Below are 14,586 nucleotides of genomic sequence, written 5' to 3' on the forward strand. Positions count from 1 at the left end.
AAATTAATAAAATTACAGATAGGTATGTACATAAGTGATGTGGGGCTGGGAGGGGGAAGAACAAAGGGACCAAGTCAGGGTGACACAGAAGGGAGTGGGAGTTGAGGAAAAGTGGGGCTTAGTCTGGGAAGGCCTCTTGGAGAAGATAATAATAATAATAATGATAGCATTTATTAATCACTTACTATGTGCGAAGCACTGTTCTAAGCGCTGGGGAGGTTACAAGGTGATCAGATTGTCCCATGGGGGGGGGGGGGGTGCTTACAGCCTTAATCCCCATTTTACAGATGAGGTAACTGAGGCACAGAGAAGTTAAGTGATTTGCCCAAAGTCACACAGCTGACAAGTGGCAGAGCTGGAATTTGAACCCATGACCTCTGAGATGTGCCTTCAATAAGGCTTTGAATGCAGGGAGAGTAATTGTCTGTTGCATTTGAGGAGGGAGGGCATTTCAGGCCAGAGGCAGGATATGGACTAGGGGTCAGTGGCAAGACAAACGAAATTGAGGCACAGTGAGAAGATTAGCACTAGAGGAGTGAAGTGTGTGGGTGGGTTGTAGAAGGAGAGAAGCGAGGGGAGGTAAAAGGGGCCAAGGTGATGGAGTTCTTTAAAGCCAATGGTGAGGAGTTTTTGCTTAATACAGAGGTGGATGGGGAACCATTGGAGTTTTTTGAAGGTGGGGGGTGTCATATCCTAAACATTTCTGTAGAAAAATGATCCAGGCAGCAGAGTGAAGTATGGACTGGAATGGGGGAAGACAGGAGGCTGGGAGGTCAGCAAGGAGGCTGATGCAGTAATCCAGGCGAAATGGGATGAGTGTTGCCAGGGTCACACAGCAGATAAATGGTGTGCCAGGGTTAGAACCCATGACCTTCTGACTCCCAGGCCCATGCTCTATCCACTAAGCCATGCTGCTAAAGTGAACCAGATCAGACACATTCTTTATCCCATATGGGGTTCACAATCTCCATCCTCAGTTTCTCTACACACATACAAGTCTGAGGCCCTGGTGAAAGCCAGAGTTGAGACACTGGACCCAAATGAGAGATTGTCTTCATATTTCAACAGGGAATTTCACAGGCACTTTGGGTTTCAATCAGCCCAGCAGCCTGGCTATCAGTCTGAAAACGAAAGGGCAAGAGAAGCTGAAACTGAAGCGACAAGGAAGACACCTTTAACTGTCATTCAGAGGGAAGGAGGTTCTGTTTTCATGGATGCTAATGGCATCATGGTATTTAACTCTCTATGTATCACTTAGGAGAAACGCTGTCCTTGGGATCCTGAAAACAGAACATGCCACCTGGTTCAATGGGTTTGTTACTTTGTCATGTTCAGCTCAACCTCCTGGTCCTTTTTCACTGAATCTCTCAATCTCCTGTGGTCTCTCTCTCTCTCTCCTTCCAATTGCCAAGCTGTCGCTCTAACTCATTTATGGGAAGCAGCTGATAGATATAAGGTTTTGAAGCCACTCGGGTATCTGGTGAACCGGCAGTGGGACCTGGCTCCTCAATCGTTATAATCCTCAGTATTGTTCAAATGAAAGAAATAACACGTTTGCCCTCCTAAGGCTCATGTGGCAACTTGTAAGATTCCCAGCAAATTCCTCTAACAGGTAACTTAGAACAGGCTATGTTTATCAGCTCTTGGAGTGAAATAGTCTGACCTGAATCATCTTCAAAGTCCATCTAAAATCACATCTACTCCAGGAAGTCTTCCCTGACCAATCCTTCATTTTCCTACCCTATTTTCTCCCCTACTGCATCACCTATGCACTTGAATCCTGATCCTCTAGGCAGTTAATTACTCAACTCACAGTTTTTATATACGTATCTTTATACTTGGTTACTTCCACCATGCCTGCAATATATTGTAATGTCTGTCTCCCTTATGATGTTGTAAACTCCTTGAGAGAAGGAATTATATCTACTTACTCTATTGTACTCTCCCAAGTGGTTAGTGCAGTGCTTTGCACAGACTAAGAGCTCAGTAAATACTATTTTTTGAAAGAGCACAGAGTAAGCACTCAATAAATAACATTGATTGATTGATAATGCATTGTACCAGGGACTTGGGAGAGTGTTATGGAATTAATAAACATGATTCCTGTCCTCAAGGAGTTTGCAGTGTAGTGTGGCTTACTGAAAAGAGTAAGGGCCTTGGAGTCCAGAGCCCTTGGGGTCTACTCCTTGCCCTGCCACTTGCCGGCTGCATGACCTTGGGCAAGTCATTTAACTTCTTTGTGCCTCAGTTTTCTCATCTGTAAAAAGGGCATTTGATGCCTGTTCTCCCATCTACTTAGACTGTGAACCTCATGTGGGACAGAAACTATGTCCAAACTGATTATCTTGCATCTACCTCAGTGCTTAGTTTGGAGTAGAACATGCACTTAACAAATACCACAATTATTATTACTAGAGCAGAATTAAATAATGTCCCAAAGTCCTTCAAGGGGAGAAAGCATTGGTATCAGGGTGGATCTGGTGACTGGTAATTTTGGGGGAGACACGCTGGTCTGGACTAAGAGTCGGAAGCCTCCTGGTCTGGATGCAAATCCTGGGTGGACTCACAGTTATTCCTATTGGATGATGAGTTGCAAACCCATCCTCAGAGCGTTTTGGTCACATGACCAAAACCACATGCCAAACACAGTCAGACCTCTCCCACCAACTGTAAATCTCACTTTGTCTCTCCCTTCAAATTGTAAACTCGGTCAATCAATCAATCAATCAATCCTATTTACTGAGCGCTTACTATGTGCAGAGCATTCATTCTTTCATTCATTCAATTGTATTCACTGAGCACTTACTGTGTACAAAGCATCATCATCAATCGTATTTATTGAGCGCTTACTATGTGCAGAGCACTGTACTAAGCGCTTGGGAAGTACAAATTGGCAACATATAGAGACAGTCCCTACCCAACAGTGGGCTCACAGTCTAAAAGGGGGAGACAGAGAACAAAACCAAACATACTAACAAAATAAAATAAATAGAATAGATATGTACAAGTAAAATAAATAAATAAATAGAGTAATAAATATGTACAAACATATATACATATATACAGGTGCTGTGGGGAAGGGAAGGAGGTAAGAAGGGGGGGATGGAGAGGGGGACGAGGGGGAGAGGAAGGAAGGGGCTCAGTCTGGGAAGGCCTCCTGGAGGAGGTGAGCTCTCAATAGGGCCTTGAAGGGAGGAAGAGAGCTAGCTTGGTGGATGGGCAGAGGGAGGGCATTCCAGGCCATACTAAGCACTTGGGAGAGTACAATACAACAGGATTAGAGGACATGTTCCCTGCCCGTAATGTGCTTACAGTCTGGGGGTGGGGTGGGGTGGAGCCAGGCATTAATATGAATAAAAGAAAATATATTAATATTAATATGAATAAAAGACATTAATATGAATATTGTGGGCAGGGAACGTGCCTGCCAACTCTGATGTAATGTACTCCCTCAAGCACATAGTACAGTACTCTGCATATTGTAAACACTCAGTATGTATCACTGACTGGTGACGGTGGTAGTGGTGGAACATTGGCTTTGAGGAAGGTATCAGGTCCTGTCATCTGTGTGAAAACAAGAAAGGGGAAGGAGCAGTATGAATCTGTCAGTCACCAGGTGATGGACTCTCAAAGAGCCATTTAGGTACTTGAGTTAACATTGAAGATCCTTCTTTTATGTCAGGAAGGATGTAAACCCTCAGATTGCATTGCCACCTAACCCGGGGTTTAGTACAGGATTTGGTAAACAGCCATAACTGAACGCATACTGCTTCCACTTAACCATTTATCACTTACCACAACAAAGCACCCTGATGAACGAGCTGGTTTGGGGATTTAGACTCCACACCCAAGGCACAGAAGGAGCTCTGAGCAGATTAGAGAATCAAGCAATCAGTCAACCAATGTATTTACTGAACACTTATTGTGTGAAGTGCTTGGGAGAGTGAAATAGAGCATAGTTGGTAGTTTCCTGACCACCAGGAGCTTATAGATTAGAGGGGGAAACAGATGCGGATATAAATAAATACATTGAAGATATGTATATAAATGCTGTGGGACTGAAGGTGGAATAAAGGGAATAAAGGGTGCAAATCTAAGAGCAAGGTTGATGCAGAAGGGAGTGGGAGAAGAAGAAATGAGAGCTTAGTCAGGATAGGCCTCTTGGAGGAGATGTGTTTTTAAGACAGTTTGAAGGTGGGGAGAGTGATCGTCTGTCAGATGTGAAGTGGGAGGTTGTTCTAGGCCAGAGGCAGGATGTGGGCAAGGGGTTAGTGGCAAGAGAGAAGAGACTGATGTACTGTGAGAAGGCTGGCATTAGAGGAGTGAAGTGTGCAGGCTGGGTTGTAGTAGGAAATCAGGAAATCAGAGGTAAGGTAGAGAAAGCAGATCGAAATTCCCTAGTTTAGACCAATATCGAGTGGCCAAGGAACAGGAGGAACTCTAGGGGGCATTTTCCACACAAGGCTTTGACATTAAACAGTGTGTGTCTATCTTGGAGGGGACCCAGCACTAAGTCTGTGTTGGAGGGTGAGAGTAGAAGGGTGATGTGGAGACCAAATAGCAGCATGGCCCAGTGGAAAAAGCACAGGCCTGAGAGCCAAAGAACGTGGGTTCTAATCCCGGCTCTGCCATTTGTCTACTATAATAATAGTAATGATGGCATTTATTAAGTGCTTACTATGTGCAAAGCACTGTTCTAAGCGCTGGGGAGATTACAAGGTGATCAGGATGTCCCACGGGGGGCTCACAGTCTTAATCCCCATTTTACAGATGAGGTAATTGAGGCCCAGAGAAGTGAAGTGACTTTCCCAAAGTCACACCGCTGACAATTGGTGGAGCCGGAGTTGGAACCTCTGACTCCAAAGCCCGGCGGGCTCTTTGCACTGAGCCATGCTGCTTCTCTTACTTTGTGACTTTGGGCAAGTCACTTAACTTCTCTGTGCCTCAGTGAGCTCATCTGTAAAATGGGGATTAAGACTGTGAGCCCTATGTGGGACAGGGACTGTGTCCAACCCAATTATCTCATATCTACCCCAGCCCTTAGTAAAATTCCTGGCACATAGTAAGGGCTTAACAAATTCCACAATAATTCCTATTATAATGGAGGGACATTTTGATACCTGGTTAACCCTGGGCAGAATGATGAGGAGCTCAAGAATTATTTCCTCATAGCAGGAAACTACTGCTACTCTGTGGTGCTTAACTATTGTCTTTATAACATCTGTTGTGCTTTTCCTCTTATATTCTCCTCCCTCCCCAACTAGATTAGGAGCCCCCTGTGAACTGAATCAATCACTGCCCTTGCCTCTCTCCCCTATGCTTAAGTAGGATGCTCTTTAGGAACCCAATAAATGCCTTCATTAATGAATTCTAAGTTTGCTCAGAGATGCCTTGTCTTCCTAAACTCATCTACCAGCAGAAAGGAAGCTCTTCCAGGGCAGGGGTTGTGACTACTGACTCTGTTGTATTGTATGCTCCCAAGCCCTTAATACGGGGCCCTTCATAGAGTAAGTGCTCAATAAATATCATCAGTTGATTGATCTTAATCTTCTGCCACAATGCATCCAGCAGATTTTGCTCGTCTGTATTTTGATCTCAGCTCTCTCATTGGTGACCCCTTTCCCCTGTTCTGGCCTGGAGCTCCCTCCTGCTTCACATCTGACAGATCACCACCACCCTCCCCATTGTCAAAGCCCTATTAAAGTCATATCCTTCCAAGAGGGCTTCCCTGATTAACCCCTCGGGTGTGGGCGGTGAATGTGTCTGTTATATTGTACTCTCCCACACACTTAGTATGGTGCTCAATAAGCACTCAATAAATACGATTGACTGGCTGAGAGGAGACCTGGGTTCTAATCCTGACTCTGCCATTTGCCTGCTGTGTCACCTTGGGCAAGTTGCTTCACTTCTCTGGGTCTCAGTTTTCATATAAGTGAAAAGGGAAGAAGGAACCCATTTTCCCTCCTTAGACTGTGAATCCCATGTAGGACAGGGCCTGTGTCTGATGTACTTATATTCTATCTCTAATAGATATTCCTTCTATCATAATGAATACCATAGTCATTATTTTTACTTCAGGCAGCATAATGTGCTCCAGCAGGAAAACAGTTAAGGAGTATTTTGCTTTTACAATCCAAAGCTGAATCCGTTCATCTAAAAGAACTCTGCCATCACCATCCAAGGGCAAGGATTCCCTGGCAAGGTTCAGACACCTTGGCAGCACTCTGGCTTAGTCCCCTAGGGGTACCCTGCCCCTTTAAATTTAAGTCTAAACACCATGCCAACCTCGTTCACTTCAAGTTTATCCTTTCCTGCCTTAACTCAGCCCTCTCCTCTGCCAGACAAAACTATTTCTCCTCCCGTATTGACACCCATGCCCATCATCCCCGCCAGCTCTTCTGTACATTCAACTCCCTTCTCAGGCCCCCGGTTCCTCCCCCTCCTCCTTCCCTCTCCCGCAACGATCTGGCCTCCTACTTCATTAACAAAATTAAATCCATCAGGTCCGACCTCCCCAAAGTCACTCCCCCCTTTCTCCAACCCCCCCGGCTCTCAACACTCTCTGCTACTCTCCCATCCTTCCCAGCAGTATCCTCAGAGGAGCTCTCCTCCCTCCTCTCAAGTGCTACTCCAACCACCTGTGTTTCTGACCCCATTCCCCCTCATCTCATGAAATCTCTCGCTCCATCCCTTCTCCCCTCCTTAACTTCCATCTTCAACCGCTCACTTTCCACTAGTTCCTTCCCCTCTTCCTTCAAACATGCCCATGTCTCTCCCATCCTAAAAAAACCCTCTCTTGACCCCACCTCACCTTCTAGTTATCACCCCATATCCCTTCTACCATTCCTTTCCAAACTCCTTGAACGAGTTGTCTACACGCACTGCCTCGAATTCCTCAACACCAACTCTCTCTTCGATACCCTCCAGTCTGGCTTCCGTCCCCTACATTCCATGGAAACTGCCCTCTCAAAGGTCACCAATGACCTCCCGCTTGCCAAATCCAACGGCTCATACTTTATCCTAATCCTCCTCGACCTCTCAGCTGCCTTCGACACTGTGGACCACCCCCTTCTCCTCAACATGCTATCTGACCTTGGCTTCACAGACTCCGTCCTCTCCTGGTTCTCCTCATATCTCTCCAGTTGTTCATTCTCAGTCTCTTTTGCAGGCTCCTCCTCCCCCTCCCATCCCTTCACTGTGGGGGTTCCCCAAGGTTCAGTGCTTGGTCCCCTTCTGTTCTCGATCTACACTCACTTCCTTGGTGACCTCATTCACTCCCATGGCTTCAACTATTATCTCTACGCTGATGACACTCAGATCTACATCTCCGCCCCTTCCCTCTCCCCCTCTCTCCAGGCAAGCATCTCCTCTTTTCTTCAGGACATCTCCATCTGGATGTCAGCCCGCCACCTAAAACTCAACATGTCGAAGACTGAACTCCTTGTCTTCCCTCCCAAACCCTGCCCTCTCCCTGACTTTCCCATCTCCGTTGACGGTACTACCATCCTTCCCGTCTCACAAGCCCGCAACCTTGGTGTCATCCTCGACTCCATTCTCTCATTCACCCCTCACATCCAAGCCGTCACCAAAACATGCCGGTCTCAGCTGCGCAACATTGCCAAGATCTGCCCTTTCCTCTCCATCCAAACCGCTACCCTGCTCGTTCAAGCTCTCATCCTATCCCGTCTGGACTACTGTATCAGCCGTCTCTCTGATCTCCCATCCTCATGTCTCTCCCCACTTCAATCCATACTTCATGCGGCTGCCCGGATTGTCTTTGTCCAGAAACGCTCTGGGCATGTTACTCCCCTCCTCAAAAATCTCCAGTGGCTACCAATCAATCTGCGCATCAGGCAGAAACTCCTCACCCTGGGCTTCAAGGCTCTCCATCACCTCGCCCCCTCCTACCTCACCTCCCTTCTCTCCTTCTACAGCCTACCCCGCACCCTCCGCTCCTCTGCCGCTAATCTCCTCACCATGCCTCGTTCTCGCCTGTCCTGCCATCGACCCCCAGTCCACATCATCCCCCTGGCCTGGAATGCCCTCCCTCTGCCCATCCACCAAGCTAGCTCTCTTCCTCCCTTCAAGGCCCTACTGAGAGCTCAGCTCCTCCAGGAGGCCTTCCCAGACTGAGCCCCTTCCTTCCTCTCCCCCTCTCCATCCCCCCATCTTAACTCCTTCCCTTCCCCACAGCACCTGTATATATGTTTGTACATATTTATTACTCTATTTATTTATTTATTTATTTTACTTGTACATATCTATTCTATTTATTTTATTTTGTTAGTATGTTTGGTTTTGTTCTCTGTATCCCCCTTTTAGACTGTGAGCCCACTGTTGGGTAGGGACTGTCTCTATATGTTGCCAACTTGTACTTCAAAAGTGCTTAGTACAGTGCTCTGCACACAGTAAGCGCTCAATAAATACGATTGATTGATTGATTAAATTCCCAGTTGGTACCTCTGGCCCCCAACAGCTGACAGTCTCCTCGATCCTGGGGCAGAGGAGATGGGCATGTCCTCCCCTTTGATCTTTTTCTGGTTGATCCTAAATACCTCCCCAAACTACTTTCCTCCTTACAAAGGCAAACTTTTTCCCAACTCCAAGAGGGGGGTCAGGATAGGGTGTGGAAAAGGATGAAATTCAGAGGCCAGCTAGGAAGAAAATCTTAATCAACCAATCTAATTAATTGAGCACTTACTGTGTGCAGAGCACTGTATTAATCATTTAGAAGAGCATTTGGTAGGCATGTTCCCTGCCCAAACCTACAGTCTAGAGGGGGAGATGGACAGGCAGGAGGTGGGGGAAATGAGAAAAGAAGGTGGGGAGAAGGAGGAGGGGGGACAAGATATTACTGATGATAATAATAATAATGATATTTAAGCACTTAGTATGTGCAAAGCACTGTTCTAAGCACTGGGGAGGTTACAAGTTGATCAGGTTGTCCCATGGGGGGCTCACAGTTTTAATCCCCATTTTACAGATGAGGTAACTGAGGCACAGAGAAGTTAAGTGACTAGCCTAAAGTCATACAGCTGACAGTTGATGGAGCCAGGATTTGAACCCATGACCTCTGACTCCAAAGCCCAGGCTCTTTCCGCTGAGGCACGCGGCTTCTGATGTTATCTTGTACATTTTTGTTTAGTCTCTTCAAAACATTGCTCCCTCTCAGTTCTCCCATCTGCCCCCTCCCATGGCAATAGGGGAAGAGAAAGAGGATTCTGGGAGAAAGAGAAAGCTGAGCTATTGTAGCTACAAGTCAAGCCACCTGCCTCTGAGAGTTCTTAGTTTTCCCAAAGATTAGACTTGAAAAACAAAGTAGCTTCTTCAGTTGCTGTAAAAAAGGCAGATTGACCCATCACCATCATCATCAATAGTAGCAAGTCATCTTCAACAGTTCTGTGTGTGGAGCACTTTGAGGAATAACTATAGAAGTAAAAGGCATGATCCCTGCTCGAGGTGTTTTCCATCTAGTGGAGAAACCACCAGACACATAAACTGACCAGAAACTGTAGTTAAAAGCAGGGAGGGCGTAGATTGTGTGCAGGGATTGTTGTCTCTATCGCTGTACCGTACTTTCTAAGCACTTAGTGCAGTGCTCTGCACTCAGTAAGCGCTCAATAAATATGATTGAATGAATGAATAAAAACTAAAAACACAAGAAGCAGCATGGTGTAGTGGAGACAGCATAGGCCTGGGAGTTGGAAGACCTGGGTTCTAGTCTCTGATCTGCCAAATGCTTGCTATGTGACTGTGGGCAAGTCAATCAACCAATCAATCGATCATATTTACTGAGTACTTACCGTGTACAGAACACTATACTAAGCACTTGGTTCCCTATCCACAATGAGCTCAGTTACTTAACCTCTCTGTGCCTCAGTTCTCCTTGTTTTCCCTCCTATTTCAACTGTGAGCCCCATGTGGGACAGGGACTGTGTCCAACCTAATTCACTTGTATCTACCCCTGGCACTTAGACTAGTGTTTGATACATAGTAAACAAATGCCATTAAAAAAAGAAGAAAAAAAGGAAAGATTCATTCAATAGTGACCTAGCAGGCAGATAAATCCATGGGTTAAATATATGGACCCCCATGGTCAGCTGGAGAAGGCTTTTGTGCACTACTGTCCTTCTTCTTTCTCCATAGAAAGTAGTCTCCACTAGTGCTCCATGGGCACTGGAGGAGAGGAATGAGGGGAGAGGGCACAGTTAAACAGATAATAGATGGGAGGAGGGAAGTTCTATTAAGACAAGTAGGCAAAGGCTTTGGTGTCATTTCTGCTACTCTGAAACTTAAGGTAAGGATCTCAGGACGGGAGGAAACGGAGCTTCCCTTTCAAGCTCCAGGAGAAACACGTGTGTATGTGTGTGTGTGTGTGTGTGTGTGTGTGTGTGTGCGTGCTGCTTGCATGCATGTGTCCCCCAACTCCCTTCACCTCCACCCTTGCTTTTTTAAAAAATCTCAGCTAACAGGCACGGAAAGAGGATCTTTGTTTCAACGACTCCAAGATTACTCCCTTCTGAACCAATAGTAGCTTCCAAGAGCACCTCTCTCTTTGGCCCCCGGTCCTGCAGGCTGAATTGCACCTGACACCCCCTGATGCCCCTCTACAACCCCAAAAGTCTGTTTCCCCCTCCTGCTTTCTCCCTCTTCAGGGGATTGAGGCACAGCCCCCACCCACCGGCCAGCCTCGGGGTAGGTCGAGGGGAATGAGGAGAGGAAGAGAAAGGGATTGAGGAGTGCCTGGACCCTGGAGAAAATCCCCTCCAGTTGACCTCCTGGGGACCCTCAGTCCACTGACACCACACCTTTCCTCTCCAGAGCCTGGGAGCTCCTAGACAGACCCCAAATGACAAGCTTTCCAGGAATCTGGAAGCTTTCCAGATTGGTCCCTGGACAGATGGGAAGACATAAGGGGGGGGAGGGGGGGCTGGGGAAGGAACTCTGGGCGCTTTGACCCCGAAAGAAAAACATGCAACTCTGTTACATTGTACTCTCCCAAACGCTTAATGCAGTGCAGAGCACAGAGGTGCTCAATGAATAGCGTTCATTGACTGATTGCAAGCTAAAGACAGAATATCCTCTAAACCTCCTTAAGGGTGGGGTCGGCCACGGACCTCGGCAGCTACGTCGGGGGGATTTGGGAGGTTAAGGAATCTTCTTGCCGCCTGGAGCTGCTGCTGGGAGGGGAGAAGGCTGGGTCGAGGAGGCTGAGAATTCAGGGGTCCCGCGGGGCCGGACCCCTTCCCGAAGTTTTCCAAGGGGGTTCTCCAGGGTAGGCGAACCACTCCCAGGCCGGGAGAGGAGGGTGGGGATGGGGAACAACGCGGAGGGAGGAGAGGGAGGAGGAGCTGGAAGGGAATGGATGGAAAAGAGTCCCGGGGGGGGGGGGGGGGGAGGGGGAAAGGGAGGTCCCAAGACTGGTCCCTTTCGGGTGGGCACTGCCCCTTGGGTCCAGGCGGAGTGGCGCGGAGCTCCACAGGGGATTCTTCCCCCATCCCACACCGGGAAGGCCCTGTCTGGGATCTGGATGCAAATCCTCCCCCCCACTTTCTCCCCTCCCTCTGCCCCCACGGTGTGCATCTCTCTTCCCCCCACCTGAGCGGCTGTCCCGGGGTCGTTTCGTCCCCCTACTCACTTTCTCCCCTGCCCCCACTCCCACCCATCCTGGGAAGACCTGAGCTGGAGGAGCGAGGGGGGTCCGGATCCTCCGATTTTCCGGCAAGGACCTGACCCCTTTAAATCGCGGGTTCGCTAGACGGACAGGGTCCCAAGGAGCAGGTCCCCTGGCAATAAGAATCCCAACTGCCACCCCCCGGCACCCAACTCCCACCGGATCTCCTCGTGGGAGCCGTAAAGTGTGCGGGAAACCGGAGTTCCCTTCTCCTCCCCGCCCCCTTTTCCCTTCATCCGGAGGAGCAGGGAGACAAAAGGCGCAGAGTCCGGGGGACCGGGCCGGGCACTCCTGGGTTCCCACCGGCCCCGGCCCCGGATGGGTGGAGGGGAGCGCCTTGCAGGGCGGTGCCCTTGCCCTCCCACCCGCGCTGCCCCCCGGCCCGGCCCGCCCCTTCCCCAGGACCGGCATCCCGAGGCAGGGAGCAGGCGGAGCCCCAAACAAAGAAACTCTCCGGCCACTCCGGCCTCCCCGGGTCCAGCCTCCCCCCCACCCCCACCCCGGCACGCCCCCTCCCCTCTGCTCCTGTCTCCCGCCCCCTCCTCCTGCCCCCACCCCCAACCCCCAGCCCCGCACCCCAGAACCGCCCCCTCCACCAGGGCGGGAAGGGGCAGGATGCTCTCCCCTCCCGGCCGCTCCGGCATCCATCGTCCCCGGCCGCCCCTGGCCAGACCCCCCAACCCTGTCCCCCTGGTCTGGCGCACCCCCCTTTCCAGCACCCCCTTTTCCAGGGGGAGGGGGACAGACAAACAAAGCAGAGGGGAAACCCTGGAGGAGCGCGGAGGGAAAAGACCCTGCGGGTGGGGGGAGGGGGGGTCCTTTTATTTACCCGATCTCTTCTTCGAGCTCGGAAATATCCGCGAAGATGAGGAAGACAATCAGCAGGGTGAGCAGAGCCAACATCCAGCTCTTGAAGTGCAGCTGCATGGTTGAACGCCCGCCTTCGGACCGGGACCGGGATCAGGACAGGGACCAGGACCAGGGACTAGGACAGGAACCAGGACCAGGACAGGGACCAGAACCGCTCAGAGGGAGAAGGCTCCGGAGAGAAAGAAAAGAGAGAAGAGGAGCCAGGCTCCCCTCTCCTCCTCCTTCTCCCTTTCTCCTCTTCCTCCTCTCCTCTGTTTGCTCCCCTCCCGTCCCCGGCCTCAGCCCCAGCCAAGCGCGACCTCCCACCCCCCAACCGCTCCGGCTCTCTCCTCACTTTGACTTGGGAGCCTATCTTCCCCTCGCCCCTTCCCACGGCTCCTTCTTTTCCTTCTTCCTCCCCTGTCAGCAAGCCAGTCCTAGGAGCCCAGCCTGGTCCCCTCCCTCCAGGTGCCCCCTTTGCACACACCCTCTGACCCCGAAGGTTGGAGAGAGGGATGCAGGGCGGGATGCAGGGAGGGATACAGAAGGGGAAAGAGGAAGGCGTTGCTAGGTTTAGCCGGAGAAAGCGATTCCTTAGCCCTTCTCGCCCTCCCTCCTTCCCTCTCTCTCCCTTTCCTCCTCCCCAACCCCTTTCTTTCTCTCTCTTTCTCAGAAAGTTTGACACAAAGACCAACACCTGGGGGCGGGGGGGACAGTCATTAGTGAGGAAGGAGTGGTTTCCAATCCGATGTTTCACCAGTCGACGAATGTGGAGAGGAGGTGGGGGGCGGGGGGAAGCCAGTGGGGAGTGGAAGCCAGACAAGAGATGTTCGAATCTCTCCAACTTCGGCAGAGGCACACAACTGCTTGTGGGTTCAGTGTCAGCAGAGCTGAGCGTTGTATTCTTGCAAGAAAGAGCTCTCCGCCACGGGTCTTGGCAGAGTCCTTCAATCTCAGCCCCTCTTCTTGCCAAACCAATAACCCCGTTATTTCCTGACCCACCCACCAAGACCAAGGTAGGCTATCATCATCATCATCATCAATCGTATTTATTGAGCACTTACTATGTGCAGAACACTGTACTAAGCGCTTAGGAAATACAAATTGGCAACACATAGAGACAGTCCCTACCCAACAGTGGGCTCACAGTCTAAAAGGGGAAGACAGAGAACAAAACCAAACATACCAACAAAACAAAATAAATAGAATAGATATGTACAAGTGAAATAAATAGAGTAATAAATATGTACAAACATATATACATATATACAGGTGCTGTGGGGAAGGGAAGGAGGTAAGATGGGGGGGATGGAAAGGGGGATGAGGGGGAGAGGAAGGAAGGGACTCAGTCTGGGAAGGGCTCCTGGAGGAGGTGAGCTCTCAGCAGGGCCTTGAAGGGAGGAAGAGAGCTAGCTTGGTGGAAATCAACCCACTCACAGGGGCTCAAAATTCCCCTTTCCCCCTCTGCCTCTAGAGTTCAAATACCCCTGCCATGCCCTCCCCCACAACACTTTGCACAAATGAACATAAATTTTGTTCTCATCACAGCCTGGGACAAGCAGGCTTCATTAAATTTTTCTGGTATTCGGGAAATGCGAAATTTAAAAAAACGCACTAATTGCTCAACTCAAAATTCACATTTACAACCATTACAAACCCACTCTTGGCGATAGCATTGTTCAGCTTGGGAAGGGAAGAAAGTGTGGCGATTTTGAAAATAGAGATGCTGTCTTGGTCCTTTACATGAGATCTGCTCTGGACCCATCGGATACTGTCACATACCATATGAACAGGTTCTCAGCCAACCTCACAATATAAGAATCCTTTTATGACATGGTGGGAAGAGAACTCTACCCTACTAAATTCTGTTCACCTCCTGAATCCTTTTATCTTCTGCAAAGGGGTAGGCACCATCCAAAGCATCGATTCTAGAGTGAGGAAGCCGTGAGGGCTGGTTGAGCAGAGATCTGAGCCCACCTATTGGCACCTAGGACACTGGTACCCAACTAATGAGCTCTAGGCATCATAGTATCCCCTAACCCCCTAAACAAAAGTCCTGTGCA

General features: G+C 49.4%; 1 protein-coding gene across 1 annotated transcript in view; it reads right to left on the reverse strand.

The window, feature by feature from the left end:
- Positions 1 to 12,628, reverse strand: part of ST8SIA2 (ST8 alpha-N-acetyl-neuraminide alpha-2,8-sialyltransferase 2) — an 84,100-nt gene extending 71,472 nt beyond the window's left edge. The window contains exon 1 of the mRNA XM_038746949.1: positions 12,504 to 12,628. Coding sequence (XP_038602877.1) covers positions 12,504 to 12,601 — 98 coding nt within the window. The 5' untranslated portion in view covers positions 12,602 to 12,628. The remainder of the gene's footprint in view (positions 1 to 12,503) is intronic.
- Positions 12,629 to 14,586: the final 1,958 nt, after the last annotated feature.

Source organism: Tachyglossus aculeatus, chromosome 5 (assembly GCF_015852505.1).
Source record: "Tachyglossus aculeatus isolate mTacAcu1 chromosome 5, mTacAcu1.pri, whole genome shotgun sequence".
In the NCBI taxonomy this organism is placed as follows: Eukaryota; Metazoa; Chordata; class Mammalia; order Monotremata; family Tachyglossidae; genus Tachyglossus; species Tachyglossus aculeatus.